The 13674-nt window shown below is 46.4% G+C and overlaps 4 protein-coding genes across 16 annotated transcripts in view; all 4 read left to right on the top strand.

Moving 5' to 3' along the window:
- The window catches only part of LOC114586355 (immunoglobulin lambda-1 light chain-like), a 254039-nt gene that overhangs the window by 219886 nt on the left and 20479 nt on the right, over window positions 1-13674 (top strand). The window contains exons 1-3 of one of the 2 annotated variants that reach the window (XM_077920358.1): window positions 8306-8383; window positions 8485-8759; window positions 13322-13344. The exons of the other annotated variant lie outside the window; for it this stretch is intronic. Of the exons in view, the coding sequence (XP_077776484.1) occupies window positions 8347-8383; window positions 8485-8759; window positions 13322-13344 (335 nt within the window). The 5' untranslated portion in view covers window positions 8306-8346. Of the gene's footprint in view, window positions 1-8305; window positions 8384-8484; window positions 8760-13321; window positions 13345-13674 lie in introns of those variants that run through there. 2 annotated transcript variants of the gene reach the window in all.
- Window positions 1-13674, top strand: part of LOC114586356 (immunoglobulin lambda-1 light chain-like) — a 208307-nt gene that overhangs the window by 161743 nt on the left and 32890 nt on the right. The window lies entirely within an intron of this gene.
- LOC114586354 (immunoglobulin lambda-1 light chain-like) overlaps window positions 1-13674 on the top strand; it is a 154953-nt gene that overhangs the window by 98569 nt on the left and 42710 nt on the right. The window lies entirely within an intron of this gene.
- Window positions 1-13674, top strand: part of LOC114586357 (immunoglobulin lambda-1 light chain-like) — a 159534-nt gene that overhangs the window by 94672 nt on the left and 51188 nt on the right. The window lies entirely within an intron of this gene.

Here is a 13674-nt window from a genome sequence, read left to right on the forward strand (position 1 = left end):
AATAAATTTAAGGAACCGCAGAAAGGGGGGGGGGGAGGAAGTCAAGTTTTGAAATGTCAAAATGATTGTAAAATCAGTGAAATGTATAAACCTGAAAAGTATAAATAAAAAATTTGAAAAAAAGAATGACATGCTACCTTCCCTTTAAGTTTCCCTACGGACCAATCAGAACAGAGCTGATTAACATGGAGGTGGAGCACCTCTACAAACAGGAGTGATTTAAAGACTGGTTTCCATATTCGCCCACACTGTCCTGGGTTCCTTTTCTTTCCTTATTGCAGATTCAAATTTCAGCATGTTTTGGGTTTGCCTTGTTAGCCTGCTGGCGATTTGGTGCGCAGGTGAGAGGAAGTTATGTATACATGAACACTGTCGCTGCGATAAGCGTTCCTAATGCACCCAGCGTGAATATTCTTTCAATATCCTTTTCTTCCAGGGTCAAGTTCTCAGCCTCTGCTGTCTCAGCCGGTGTCAGTTTTAGTGCCACCAGGAAACACAACCACACTTTCCTGTTCCTTGAACAGTGGATTCAGCATTGATAGTTTTGCTGTGTCCTGGTTTCGGCAGAAGCCCGGGGGTTCGCCCGAGTACCTCTTATTCTATCATACAGATTCTATCAAGCACCGAGGCTCTGGAATCCCCTCTCGTTTCTCCGGTTCCAAAGACCTCGCCAGGAACAGTGGCTATTTAACTATCTCTGGAGCCCTGGCAGAAGACGAAACTGATTATTACTGTGCCACATTTCAAGGCAGCACATGGCACGGCGACGCAGTTCAAGGGGGAACTGAGACAAAAACCCACACATTTGTTCTCCTTGAGGAAATCAGCCATATAAGTCAATGCAGAGATTTCACCAGAACTAAGAGAACAATTGCAATTGTCTCAGCTCTTTCCCATTTAGAAGGTGGCTTTGCTTCTGAAATTTTGCCAGATCTGGCATTTGCCCCCGCCTTTTGCACCTAATCGGTGTGAATGAGATGGCAATGCTCCTGGACTAAAATTGTCTATCAAAAACTTCACTCTTATAGCTTATCACCCTGACAGCTACTCACTTGGGGTTTTAGTAAAGCAAACAGTCTAATTTGGCAGCAAGTAAATCAGGCATAGGCAAACTCCGGCCCTCCAGATGTTGGGGACTACAATTCCCATCATCCCTGACCACTGGTCCTGTTAGCTAGGGATGATGGGAATGGTAGTCCCAAACATCTGGAGGGCCGGAGATGGCCTATGCCTGACCTAAATCAGTGTTTCCCAACCTTTTTTGGGCAAAGGCACACTTGTTTCATGAAAAAAATCTCGAGGCACACCACCATTAGAAAATGTTAAAAAATTTAACTCTGTGCCTATATTGACTATATAAAAAGTACAGTGGTGCCTCGCAAGACGAAATTAATTCGTTCCGCAAGTCTCTTCGTCTTGCGAGTTTTTCGTCTTGCGATGCACGGTTTCCCATAGGAATGCATTGAAAATCAATTAATGCGTTCCTAGGGAAACCGCCTTCAGACCAGGTCCGGGGACAGTCTGTCCCCCGACCTCTTCTGAAGGCTGGGGGGGTGGGGACAAGGGCTTTTCTTCCCACTGCCAGCCTTCAGAAGGCTGTTCTGAAGGCTGGCGGTGGGAAGAAAAGCCCTTCTTCCCACCTCCCGCCCCGCAAGCTCCGGGGACAGGAGGGCTTTGCTGCCGACCGCCAGCATTTTAAAAGCCCCTGCTGTCCCGGGGCGATTTTAAAATGCTGGCGGGCGGGAGCGAAGTCTCCGCTGCCCCGAGGAGATTTTAAAATGCTGGGGGTCGGCAGCGAACGCTTCGCTCCCGCCCGCCAGCATTTTAAGATCGCCCGGGGCAGCGGAGAAGTCTCCGCTGTCCCGGGAAGGCAGGCGGGGGGAGCAAAGACTTTTGCCCCCGCCTGCCTTCAGAAGAGGTCCAGGACCTCGTTCCGATGCCCGGCGGCGGGGTGCGAGGTTCCCGCCCCACCGCCCAGCATCGGGGCATCGTTCCGATGCCGGGCGGCGGGGGGAGAGGTTCCCGCCCCACCGCCCGGCATCGGGGCATCGTTCCGATGCCCGGCGGCGGGGGGAGAGGTTCCCGCCCCACCGCCCGGCATCGGGGCATCGTTCCGATGCCCGGCGGCTGGGGCAGGTGTTCCCGCCCCACCGCCCCGCTTCGGAGCAGCGTTCCGAAGCGGGGCGGCTGGGGCAGGTGTTCCCGCCCCCCGCCCCGCTTTGGAGCACCGGGAGAAGCGATCTCCCCGCAGCCCCTTGCTTCAAAAGAGGTCCGGGGGCAGCGCGAAGCGCTTCCCACTGTCCCCGGACCTCTTTTGAAGCAAGGGGCGGTGGGGAGAAGCGATCTCGGGCGCCGCGGCACGCAGGCGCACTGCTCGCTCCTCTTTCCGCGCAGGCGCCTTCTCTCGCTCTTTCGCCTCCTTTTCTTTCTCTCTCGATGGTCCGCCTACAAAGGAGCGAGGGAGGCGCCCGCCATGTTTGGATTTGCATCCAGCAGGAGATGCCGCCGCCGCCCTGCCTCTCCCGCCTCCCTCCCACGGCACACCAGGCAAGGTCTCACGGCACACTAGTGTGCCGCGGAACACCGGTTGGGAAACACTGACCTAAATGATAATGAGCGCCAGAACAACTTGGCCACAATAAGGAAATTTTGCCCATGCTATGACTATTTTCCACCTTCCATTTTGACCCTCTGGCACCCTATCTGCATAACCTAGCAATTCAAAAATATAGACGCGCTTTTACCCTCACAAGATTGAATGTATTGCCCTCGGCTGTACTTGAGGGACGAGTCCAACAGATCCCACATGAAAAACACTTATGTCCCTGTGGAGATGGCAGCACTCAGATGGCAATGCTCTAGTCTAAAGTGCACATCTGAGCGAAAATGGTGCACAGAAATACACAATACTCCTTGCTTTGCAGAAAATGCACATTTCAGACAAAATGGCATTGATGAATATGTTTATTTGGAGAAATTTGCACTGAAAGATGGATGAATTTTCATGAGGGTTTTTATAAATGAATGAATGAATTTTTTTAAAAAAGTGGAACTGTGGAGAAGCATCAATTGCACCATGGAACCACCTGTGACATGTCAAGGGCCTCTTTGTGTAAAACTACTTCCTGCTTGATTTCCTGTTTTCAGGATACTTTCACTCCTCAGAGCAATTTATGTAGATACTGATTTCTTTTAAAGAAGGTATGGTTTAAGTCATGTCTGCAAACCAGACAAGAGGAATGCACAAACCCCACAACACTTCATTTCCACGACCAATTGGGCAGAGAAAGCAATCCCAGTCTGTCCATAATGGCTAGGATTCGACAGATGTGTTGCCCCACCCAGCTCTGCTGAGCTCTGATGGGATCTGCCAACAGGGGAACTCTGCCATTGTGGAAGTCTCCACAGCATCCACCAAAATTGATCACTCGGTCCTGTATACCTGAAGGAGTGCCTCCACCCCCATCGTTCTGCCCGGACACTGAGGTCCAGCTCCGAGGGCCTTCTGGCGGTTCCCTCGCTGTGAGAAGTCAAGTTACAGGGAACCAGGCAGAGGGCCTTCTCGGTAGCCCTGTGGAACACCCTCCCACCAGATGTAAAAGGAAAAACCACTACCAGACTTTTAGGAGACATCTGAAAGCAGCCCTGTTTAGGGAAACTTTTACTATCTGAGGACTATTGTATTTTAATATTGTGTTGGAAGCCACCCAGCGTGGCTGGGGAAACCCAGCCAGTTGGGCGGGGTATAAATAATAAATTATTATTATTATTATTATTATTATTATAAGCAACCAACGAACATTCTCATGAAGCCAGCAAAGACTAATGCATCTTGCTGTATAACTTTAGAGTGTCCCCGATTATGGTTCACCCATAACGAAGCCAAAGCGAAGCACCACTCAGCCAGGAAAGGCACCTCCTGCTTTTAAGTAGACTCACGATCACAAGGGCCAATCAGATCGCAGCAGATGAACATGAAGGCAGAGCTTAGGTGCAGATATAATGCGCAGCGCCTGCAGGGAATGTTTACTGTTGTGGGGTTTGTTTGTTTTTTCTCACTGGGGTTCAAAATCTTCTCATCATGATCTGGCCTTCTCTATTCTGCCTTTTGCTGATGTGGTGCACAGGTGGGAGCGAAAAAAACGCTTGCTAAAATTGCTAACCTTTGTTTTGCCTTTAGGAGCCTATTCTAGCAGAAAAAAGGGGAATCAAAATATCAACAATGATCATATCCTTTTCCCCAGGTTCAAGCTCTCAGCCGACATTGTCACAGCCAGCGTCAAAATCAGTGTCTCTGGGGAACGAAGTGAAACTTGCTTGTGCTGCGAGCAGCGCATTCACTTTCAACAGCTATGTGCACTGGTACCAGCAGAAGCCTGGCGGCCCTCCGCGATTCCTTTTAAGTTATTTCTCAGAATCTTACAAGAACCACAGTTCCGGGCTTCCTGATCGTTTCTCGGGGTCCAGAGAAGCCTCAAGCAAAACTGGGTATCTAACCATTGTGGGAGTCCTGGCAGAAGACGAGGCTGAATATCACTGTGCATCGTGGCACAATAAAACAGAGTGCACAGTGATGTGGTCTGATGGGGAACTGAGACAAAAACCTTCTCTCCGGTCTCAGAGGAGAAACTGCTCTGTGCTTGCAGGGGGACCATGGAGAGTTATTACAATTATTCCAGTTTAGACAGCAGCATCTTTAAACCCATTTCATCATTCTCCCAATAAAATATTTGAGGGGGCTGCCACTTGTCCAAAATTGTTGGGCATTGCCATTCAAATGGTGTGCTTGCACCACATCATAATATAATAATAATAATAATAATAATAATAATAATAATAATAATAATTTATTTATTTATTTATTTATTTATACCCCGCCCATCTGGGGTCTCTGGCAGCCTTATCTTCCATTTCAAAGAATCATAGAATTGTAGAGCTGGAAGCAGCCCCCCTTCAAAGTCATCTCATTAAGTAGTTGTCAATAAGCAGTCAGAAAATCCAAGTATTAGCTCTGTGTCCTGTAGAAAAAACCCCAAAAGAACAGCCCTCCCTTTTCTCTGTCCTGATCTCTAAACGTGGCAGACTTCAGATCTATGACGTACCAGTGTGAGGTATACAGTGGTACCTTGGGTTAAGAACTTAATTCGTTCTGGAGGTCCATTCTTAACCTGAAACTGTTCTTAACCTGAAGCACCACTTTAGCTAATGGGGCCCCCTGCTGCCACGCCGCCGCCGCCGATTTCTCTTCTCATTGTGAAGCAAAGTTCTTAACCTGAGGTAATATTTCTGTATTAGCAGAGTCTGTAACCTGAGGCGTATGTAACCTGAAGCATCTGTAACCCGAGGTACCACTGTAATGGCATTTCTGAAGTCCAGAATCCATAGAAGCTTATAGAAGTGTTCCATATTCTTCTAGTGTGTCTGGAAGGTTTCTAAGGTTCCAAGGTTTTCAAGGGAACCGACATGCAGCTCAAATGGCGTCACTTGTTATCGATCTTTCAAGGTCCAACTGCTTCTGGGCTGCCTATAAATGCTGTCCGGCGGGGTCTCAGGTGATTCTTACTTTCTCTACCATTCTTTCAATCCCTTATTCCGGATTGATACTCATTTACTTGGAGTACATAGTACATTTTTATTTACCACTATATTTTTTCTGCTACTGGATTATGAAGAGATTTCCCTTCCAGGGACCTGGTGTTGAACTGTCAAGCTTATTTTTGGCTTGGTAAACTCTTGCTAATGAATGTACTGCATCCTGAGTGAACCTCACACCTTCTTGGAGCTGCTACTCTGCTAACAACATGCCCCTAGAGGCTTTGGGGCATGAATCCTGACAACTGGAACAGGTGGCATTTTAGTAAACAACTCTAGAGGCCGCTGGTGATCTATAAAACACCCGAGTTGATGAGATCAGCTCTATGAAGCCAGGCAGAGGGGGCTTAGCCACACATTCCTGTATTATAGCACTACACAGCCCTGTTGGAAATTCCTGGATTTTAATGGGGAAGGCGGATGAAGGGGGTTCACCCAGGTAGATAACTTAGCATAGGCTGTGTGAGCACAGCTGGAGCAGCCATGTGGAGGGAGCAGCCCAGAATTCCTCACACATCAACAGTGGCGTAGCGTGGGTTGTCAGCACCCGGGGCAAGGCAAGTAATTTGCACCCCCTAACCTGTGGATTTGCGCCCCCTAACCCGTGGATTTGCGCCCCCTAACCCTAACCCCCAGATGTTGCGCCCGGTGCGGCTGGCCCCCCTGCACCCCCCACGCTACGCCACTGCACATCAAAATTCACATGTAGATTTGAGGGAACAAAGACTTGGTTACCTATTTCCAAAGGTGAGGAGAAGAGACATGGGCTAAATCCAGTAGGTGATGTGGAAATTGGGGTTTGGCTTTTGCTGCCCCACTCCCCATGGGACTTTGAGTCTCCTAAGTCCATGTTCAGTCAGAGAAAAATGGATGCCTCTAGTATGGGAAGGCGAAGATTTATGAAAGTTTATGAACCACATTCTAAGGAAGAATTTGGATAGAGTTTGGGAGAAATGTAAAAATATGCTGGAAAGGAAAACACCTTCATGGCTATCTCCTATTGAGCCTCTTACAGTTAAGAGAGTTAATATGGATAGACAATGGGCAACTTACAGGGAATCGCTGCATTTCAGAGAAGGGGAACCTGAGCTGAAATCAATGGAAAGTGTAAAGAACCATGTTACGGAATGGCTACAATATAATCAGTTACAGGAAATGTTTAAAACAGATAGGAATAGTGATTTCTTGGACCAAAGCTCACAATTTGAAAAAGAACTTATACAAAACAAAGAAAAACTTTTATCCAAAATGTACAATCTGTTATTTTGTTGGGAAACAAAAGATGAGTTTGTCAAAGCCTCTATGACACACTGGGCAATAGATATAGGGCACAATCTAGATTTTAATCTCTGGGGGAAACTTTGTAAGAGCGATCTGAAGTTTACAGCCTGTTATTCCTTGAAGGGGAACTACTTGGAAATGATTTGCAGATGGTACATAATTCTGAGTAGGCTTGCGAATGTGTATAAGACTGAATCAGATAAGTGCTGGAGATGCAATGAGGTCAAGGATATGTTTTTTTCATAGGGAGTGAAAAGGAGTTTTGGGAAATAATATATAATGAATTGGAAAAAAAAGTTTTAAAGCACTTTCCCAAAATAAACCCAAAATCCCCAGAGTCCTTTTTGTAGGGGAAAATTCAGATGGAAATTCCCAGCTATCTATGCCACTACTGCTGCAGCCCATGTTTTGTTAGCCCCAAAATGGAAAATGAGTGAGATCCCAGCTAAAGAAGAATGGCAACTTAAATTGATGGAATATTCACAGCTTGCAGACCTAACATATAGAATAAGAGAACAAGAAGAACATACGCTTAGAGAAGATTGGAAAATGTTCATTGAATGTATGGGAAATAACTGTGTACAACTGATTTGCAGATAGTATTTAACTCTGAGTAGACTGGGAAATGTTTATTGAATATATGAGGGGAAATTGCATACACTTGGAAACTTTGGCAGCATTTAAATTCAACAATGTAAACAAGTTTTGATGGATGTAATAATGGAATATTGAACGGTCTAGTTTACGTAAAATATTCAGAGATTTATGAACCACGGACAGAGAAGGGAAATCGCTGATATTTTAAGTTTGCTAAAATGAATATTCTAAACTGTAAAACAGAAAATTTAATAAAAATTATACATCAGGACTAAGCTATGCAGATGAAATTGAAATGTGTTGTGTTTTTAAGTGCAATATACAATTTGACACCAGATTGTGATGGTGAGCCTTATGGAAAATTCAATTTATTTTATTTTTAAAAAACAGCATTTTCAGAACATTTGTTATATTTGTATCGATTCCCCCTTAGATACAAACCTATGTAACACATATTAGTAACATAAGTAACACCTGCCTGTCTTTTATGTTTAATCTATCAAGTGCAAGTACCCCAGGCAAAAGTCATTTGTTATTTCAACTTTAAAAGACAGTGTCTTGGGTAGTTTTTATAAAAGGGAAGCAACTAAAGGGACAAAATACCCGGTCTCTCTTCCACATAACTCTGTAAATGGGAAGCAAAGTTTAATTCCCACAAGACACCCCTCCACAAAGAATGTTCACCCTTCATTTTCTACAGTGCCATGGCATGAATTTTATTCCGAGGGTGGAGAGAAGGGTGTGCTGCGCTTTCAAGAGAAATGATTTGAATGTAGGGCTGGGTCACAAGATCGAAAAGATTTAAGAGAACAGAGAGACGCGTCTGAAGCAGACACCTTTGTGCTTAAGGAAGGAGAGCTCCACTGCGTTCCCATCATGCTCTGGGCCTGCCTCTTCCTCACCTATTTCTCAGGTATGAGAAAGAAAAGTGTGGTTTTTCTTTCTTTCCTCTGAGCAGAAGACCAGAGAGGAGTCTACTGTATCATTAGATTTTTTCCCCTTTTTCTCTTTCAGGATCTTTGGCCCAGTATGTGTTGACGCAGCCCCCATCAGTGTCCTTGTCTCCGGGACGAGATGCCCAAATCACTTGTTCTGGGAACAGCATTGGGAGCAAATATGTGCACTGGTACCAGCAGAAACCCAGCCAGGCCCCTGTACTGATAATATACGAAGACAGTAAGAGACCCACTGGGATCTCGGACCGAGTCTCTGGCACCAACTCTGGCAACACAGCCAGACTGAGCATTGCCAGAGCCCAAACAGAGGATGAGGCCGATTATTACTGCCAGGTGTTGGACAGCGACACATCTCACAGTGACACAGGCAGATGGGGAAGTGCGACAAAAACCTCTTGCTAAGAAAGGCAGTTGCTATCATACTCTGTCTTCAGAAGAGGGACGTTCCAGTGGAATTGAATTTTCATGAAAAGAGGCTTATTCTCACCCCCAAACCTCCACATCTCCCAGAGTTACAGTTGTTGTAAGGGGCTTCACTGAGGTAGAGAATTTAGCATAGACTGCAAGAGTGCATTGGACATAGACAGCAGGTCCTTGCTGGGGCACAGAGCGGCTTATTTTGTCATTATTGAGAGCATTCTCACCCTTCTCTTTGGTCAAAGAGGATCCCAGAGTGGCTTACATACAAGCAATTGAAACCAGACACTTTGGAAAATGAGCGAGGTCCCAACCAAAGAAGAATGGCAACTTAAGCTGATGGAATATGCTCAGTTTGTGCACTTAACATATAGAATAAGAGAACAAGAAGAACATACATTTAGAGAAGACTGGAAAATGTTTATTGAATATATGGAGGAAAATTGTATACATTTGAGAATGTTGTCAGCATTGAGATAAATTCAACATTGTAAATAAGCTTTGATAGATGTAATATTGGAATACTGAATGGTTTTATTTAACTAAAATATGGAGGGATTTATGATATGCAAAATGAACCATGGAAAGAGAAGAAGGGAAGTCATTGATATTTTAAGAATATTTAAATGAGTATTCTAAATTGTAAAACAGAATATATATGTGTGTGTGTTTAAAAGTGGAGTATATATGTTATAAATGTATTAGGAGTGTATGTATTATGCTTAATGAAAACAATAAAAATTCATTGGGAGATAAATTCAAGAGTGCAAATAAGCTTTGATGGGTGTAATATTGGAATACTGAATGGTTTTGTTTACCTAAAATTTGCAGGGATTTCTGGTATGCAAAATGAGCCATGAAAAGAGAAGAAGGGATGTCAGTGATATTTAAAGGATGTTTACATGAGTATTCCAAATTGTAAAACAGTGTGTGTGTGTGTGTGTGTGTGTGTGTGTGTGTGTGTGTTTAAAAGAAAAAAGACACTCCTTGTCCACAGGGTTATAAGCTTGGAAAAAACCATGACACACAAAGCAAAAGGAACAGGGAGGGAAGAGGAAAATATAAATCCAATTCAGGCACCAATGTCTAAACAGTTGCGCCTATAATGACCAGCTGGCCCAAAGCTGATGAAACAATCCCTGTTTGTCTCTCTGAGGCAAGTCTGATGGGATGGCTGCCCCCAGATGTGGGGAGAGGAGCAGTGGCGTAGCGTGGGGGGTGCAGGGGGGGCCGGCCGCACCGGCCGCAACATCTGGATGGGGCGCTCGCACTCGCAGCTCTCTGTCCCTAGGGCAGAGGGGGCGCAAATTACTTGCCTTGCCCCGGGTGCTGACAACCCACGCTACGCCACTGGAGAGGAGGCCTGATGGAGTTGGCCTGTCATCTTGAACTGCTGTTCTCTGGTTACACTAGGTACCACTTATCCTCCATGTCTGACCCCTCTTAGCTCCATCTTGGGCTCATAAACGCCACACTTTAACTCTGTGTTGTGTGATAGAGAACCCCCATTTCTGTCCTGATCTCCAAGCCACATGGACTTCAGATCTATGACGTATTGGGAAAGGTGGCAAAAGAAAACATCCTAAATCATCATGGCGTTTCAATAAACACCTCTAGAGGGCGGTGGCAAGCTTGACAAGATCCGCTCTTTGCAACCAGGCAGAGGGGGCTTAATCCGCCGGATGCTGCAGAGCACTAACCACGTCCTCCTCTTTCTCACACTACAAGCCTCCACCACACCATATCCCTTGGGGCAGATAATGCATTGGGGAACTGCTTTTCTCGAAGCTTTGTTGCTTCGAGAAAACAGGAGTTTAAAATTGGAACTTGAGAAGCTGCCTTGGTCAGATCATTGGTTCCTCGGGTTCAGTGATGCCTCCACTGGTGTGGAATCGACACAAGATAATATCCCCAAGGCAACTACCTGTAAACAAACAACAAATGTATTTTTAATTTTGATTTCCCTTCTTCTACTTGTTAATTCAGGGCAATTCTGTTGCAACAGATTATGACAGCTCGATGACTAAGCTCTTTAGCAACAAAACGTCGGAATTACCGGAATGACATCCGAGCACTGAACCACCGGTATAACACAAGGGGACTCTTTATTTACTTCGTTTGCAGTTGTTCGAGATAAAATCTATTTTGGAAAGAGAAAAGATGAGCACTGAAACACGGACATATTACAAGTCAACTCTTTATTTACTGTGTTTGCTATTAAGATAAAACTGATTTGGGAACTGTTTAGATTCCCTCTTAGTTACAAATATAAAGGTAAAGGTACCCCTGCCCGTACAGGCCAGTCGTGTCCGACTCTAGGGTTGTGCGCCCATCTCACTTAAGAGGTCGGGGGCCAGCGCTGTCTGCAGACACTTCCGGGTCACGTGGCCAGTGTGACGAAGCTGCTCTGGCGAGCCAGCACCAGCGCAGCACATGGAAACGCCGTTTACCTTCCCGCTAGTAAGCGGTCCCTATTTATCTACTTGCACCCGGGGGTGCTTTCGAACTGCTAGGTTGGCAGACGCTGGGACCGAGCAACGGGAGCGCACCCCGCCACGGGGATTCGAACCGCCAACCTGACGATCGGCAAGTCCTAGGCGCTGAGGTTTTACCCACAGGGCCACCCGCGTCTCTAAGTTACAAATATATGTATACATATTAGTAACATTAGTAATACCTGCCTGCCTTTTATGCTTAATCTAGCAAGTGCAAGTACACCGTGATAAGTTATTGCATGGTCAGGCAGAGACCCCCCAAACCCAGGTGACACCTGGGTGGAATAATGATAACAATGTCTTATGGGATTAAAATTGACCACAACTTTATTAAACTTTCAGGTGTAGGGAGACCTTGGCTTAGGCATGGTGCATTTATCCCTCCCAGTCCCCGGGCGGGGATCTGGGGAACATCAGGGTTATCCAAACTGTGTGGGGATTGGGCTGGCTCTGGAAAATGTATGTTTAAGCAGAGAGCCAGCCCCCCATTTTTCCGCAACGCAGGGGAGAGCACTGATAACCTAACGGCGTATGGCCAGTGACTCCCCCCATCACAACCCCTTTAATGGGGAGCCCTGGGATTGCCGCCGCAGGGGGGTTGTGGGTCACCGCTTCACACCCACACCCACATATAGGGAAGATAGACTAAAGGATTCCGCCCAAGGCCTAAAACCGCCAAAGTTGTGGCATTTTCCTATGGGATAGGCAAAACCTGCCAATGCAGGGAAATTCCTTCCCGGTCCTTCAACAGCCACCATCAATGAATGTAGCAGCGCCCGCATACCTGTAAGGAAGAGGTTAACCTGCAAAAGGAAGGCATAAACTGAGGGAGGGCAGGGTGGGAGAAGCTCTGGAGCCGACTGAGGACTCCCAGGTAAGTTCCACCCTCTATTGTGTGTTCAGGGCGGCCCCAACCCTACCTGGTCAACTCCCCTGGCAACACATCCGCTTGGGGAGGCGAAGCCACTCTGACTAGCTGGGGATCGTGTAGGGCCAGGGGGCTGCACGCAACCATGCAAAAAGCGCCCCCCCCCCTGTATTTTTCGCTCTATAAGACGCACCAGACCACAAGATGCACCTAGTTTTGGGGGGAGGAAAACAAGGGGGGGGGGGAATTCTGAATCTCAGAAGCCAGAACAGCAAGAGGGATCGCTGCGCAGTGAAAGCAGCAATCCCTCTTGCTGTTCTGGCTTCTGGGATAGCTGCACAGCCTGCATTCGCTCCATAAGACGCACACACATTTCCCCTTACTTTTTAGGAGGGAAAAGTGAGTCTTATAGAGCAAAAAATACAGTAACCAAAGGGTCCAACAACCTGGTCTCTCTTCCACAGAACTCTGTAAATGGGAACTAGAGTTTAATTATCACAAGATGCCCCTCCCCCTAAATAAGTGTTCAACCTTCATTTTCTACAGTGCCATGGCATTAATTTTATCCCGAGGGGTGGAGAGGAGGGTGTGCTGCATTTTCAAGGGAAATGATTTGAATGTAGGGCGGGGTCAGGAGATTGAAAAGATTTAAGAGAGCGGAGACACATCTGAAGCAGACACCTCTGTACCTAAAGGAAAGAGAGCTCCTTCACATTCCCATCATGCTCTGGGCCTGCCTCTTCCTTACCTATTTCTCAGGTAGGAGAGAGAAAAGTCTTTCTCTCTTCTGAGCTTTAGACCAAAGAGGAGTCTAACGTGTCATGAGATATTTTGTCACTTTCTCTTTCAGGATCTTTGGCCAAGTATGTGTTGATGCAGCCTCCATCAGTGTCCGTGTCTCTGGGAAGAGACGCCCAAATGACTTGTTCTGGGAGCAACATTGGTGGGAAGAATGTGCACTGGTACCAGCAGAAACCCAGCCAGGCCCCTGTACTGATAATATATGAAGACAGTAAGAGACCCACTGGAATCTCGGACCGAGTCTCTGGCACCAACTCTGGCAACACAGCCAGACTGAGCATTGCTCAGAGGATGAGGCCGATTATTACTGCCAGGTGTGGGACAGCAGCAGCAAGCAGCACACAGTGACACAGGCAGATGGGGAAGTGTGACAAAAACCTCTTGCTGAAAAAGGCAGCTGCTATGATGCTCAGTTTCCAGATGAGGGACCTTCCGGTGGAATTGAATTTTCACGAAAAGAAGCTCATTCCTACTGCCTTGCAATGGCCACCCTGTGACCCCCACTTTGCCTTCAGTTGCATTTATTTTATTGCTACCTTCACTGCCTTGTTTCATGAGGGAATGTGAGTTAAGGGGATTCACTGAGGAAGATAACTTAGCCTAGGCTGTGGGAACAGTGCTGGAATAGCTAACATATATATGCCTTGCCACAGAGTTGTATCTTGAA

The sequence above is a fragment of the Podarcis muralis genome, chromosome 16, assembly GCF_964188315.1.
Source record: "Podarcis muralis chromosome 16, rPodMur119.hap1.1, whole genome shotgun sequence".
NCBI lineage: Eukaryota > Metazoa > Chordata > Lepidosauria > Squamata > Lacertidae > Podarcis > Podarcis muralis.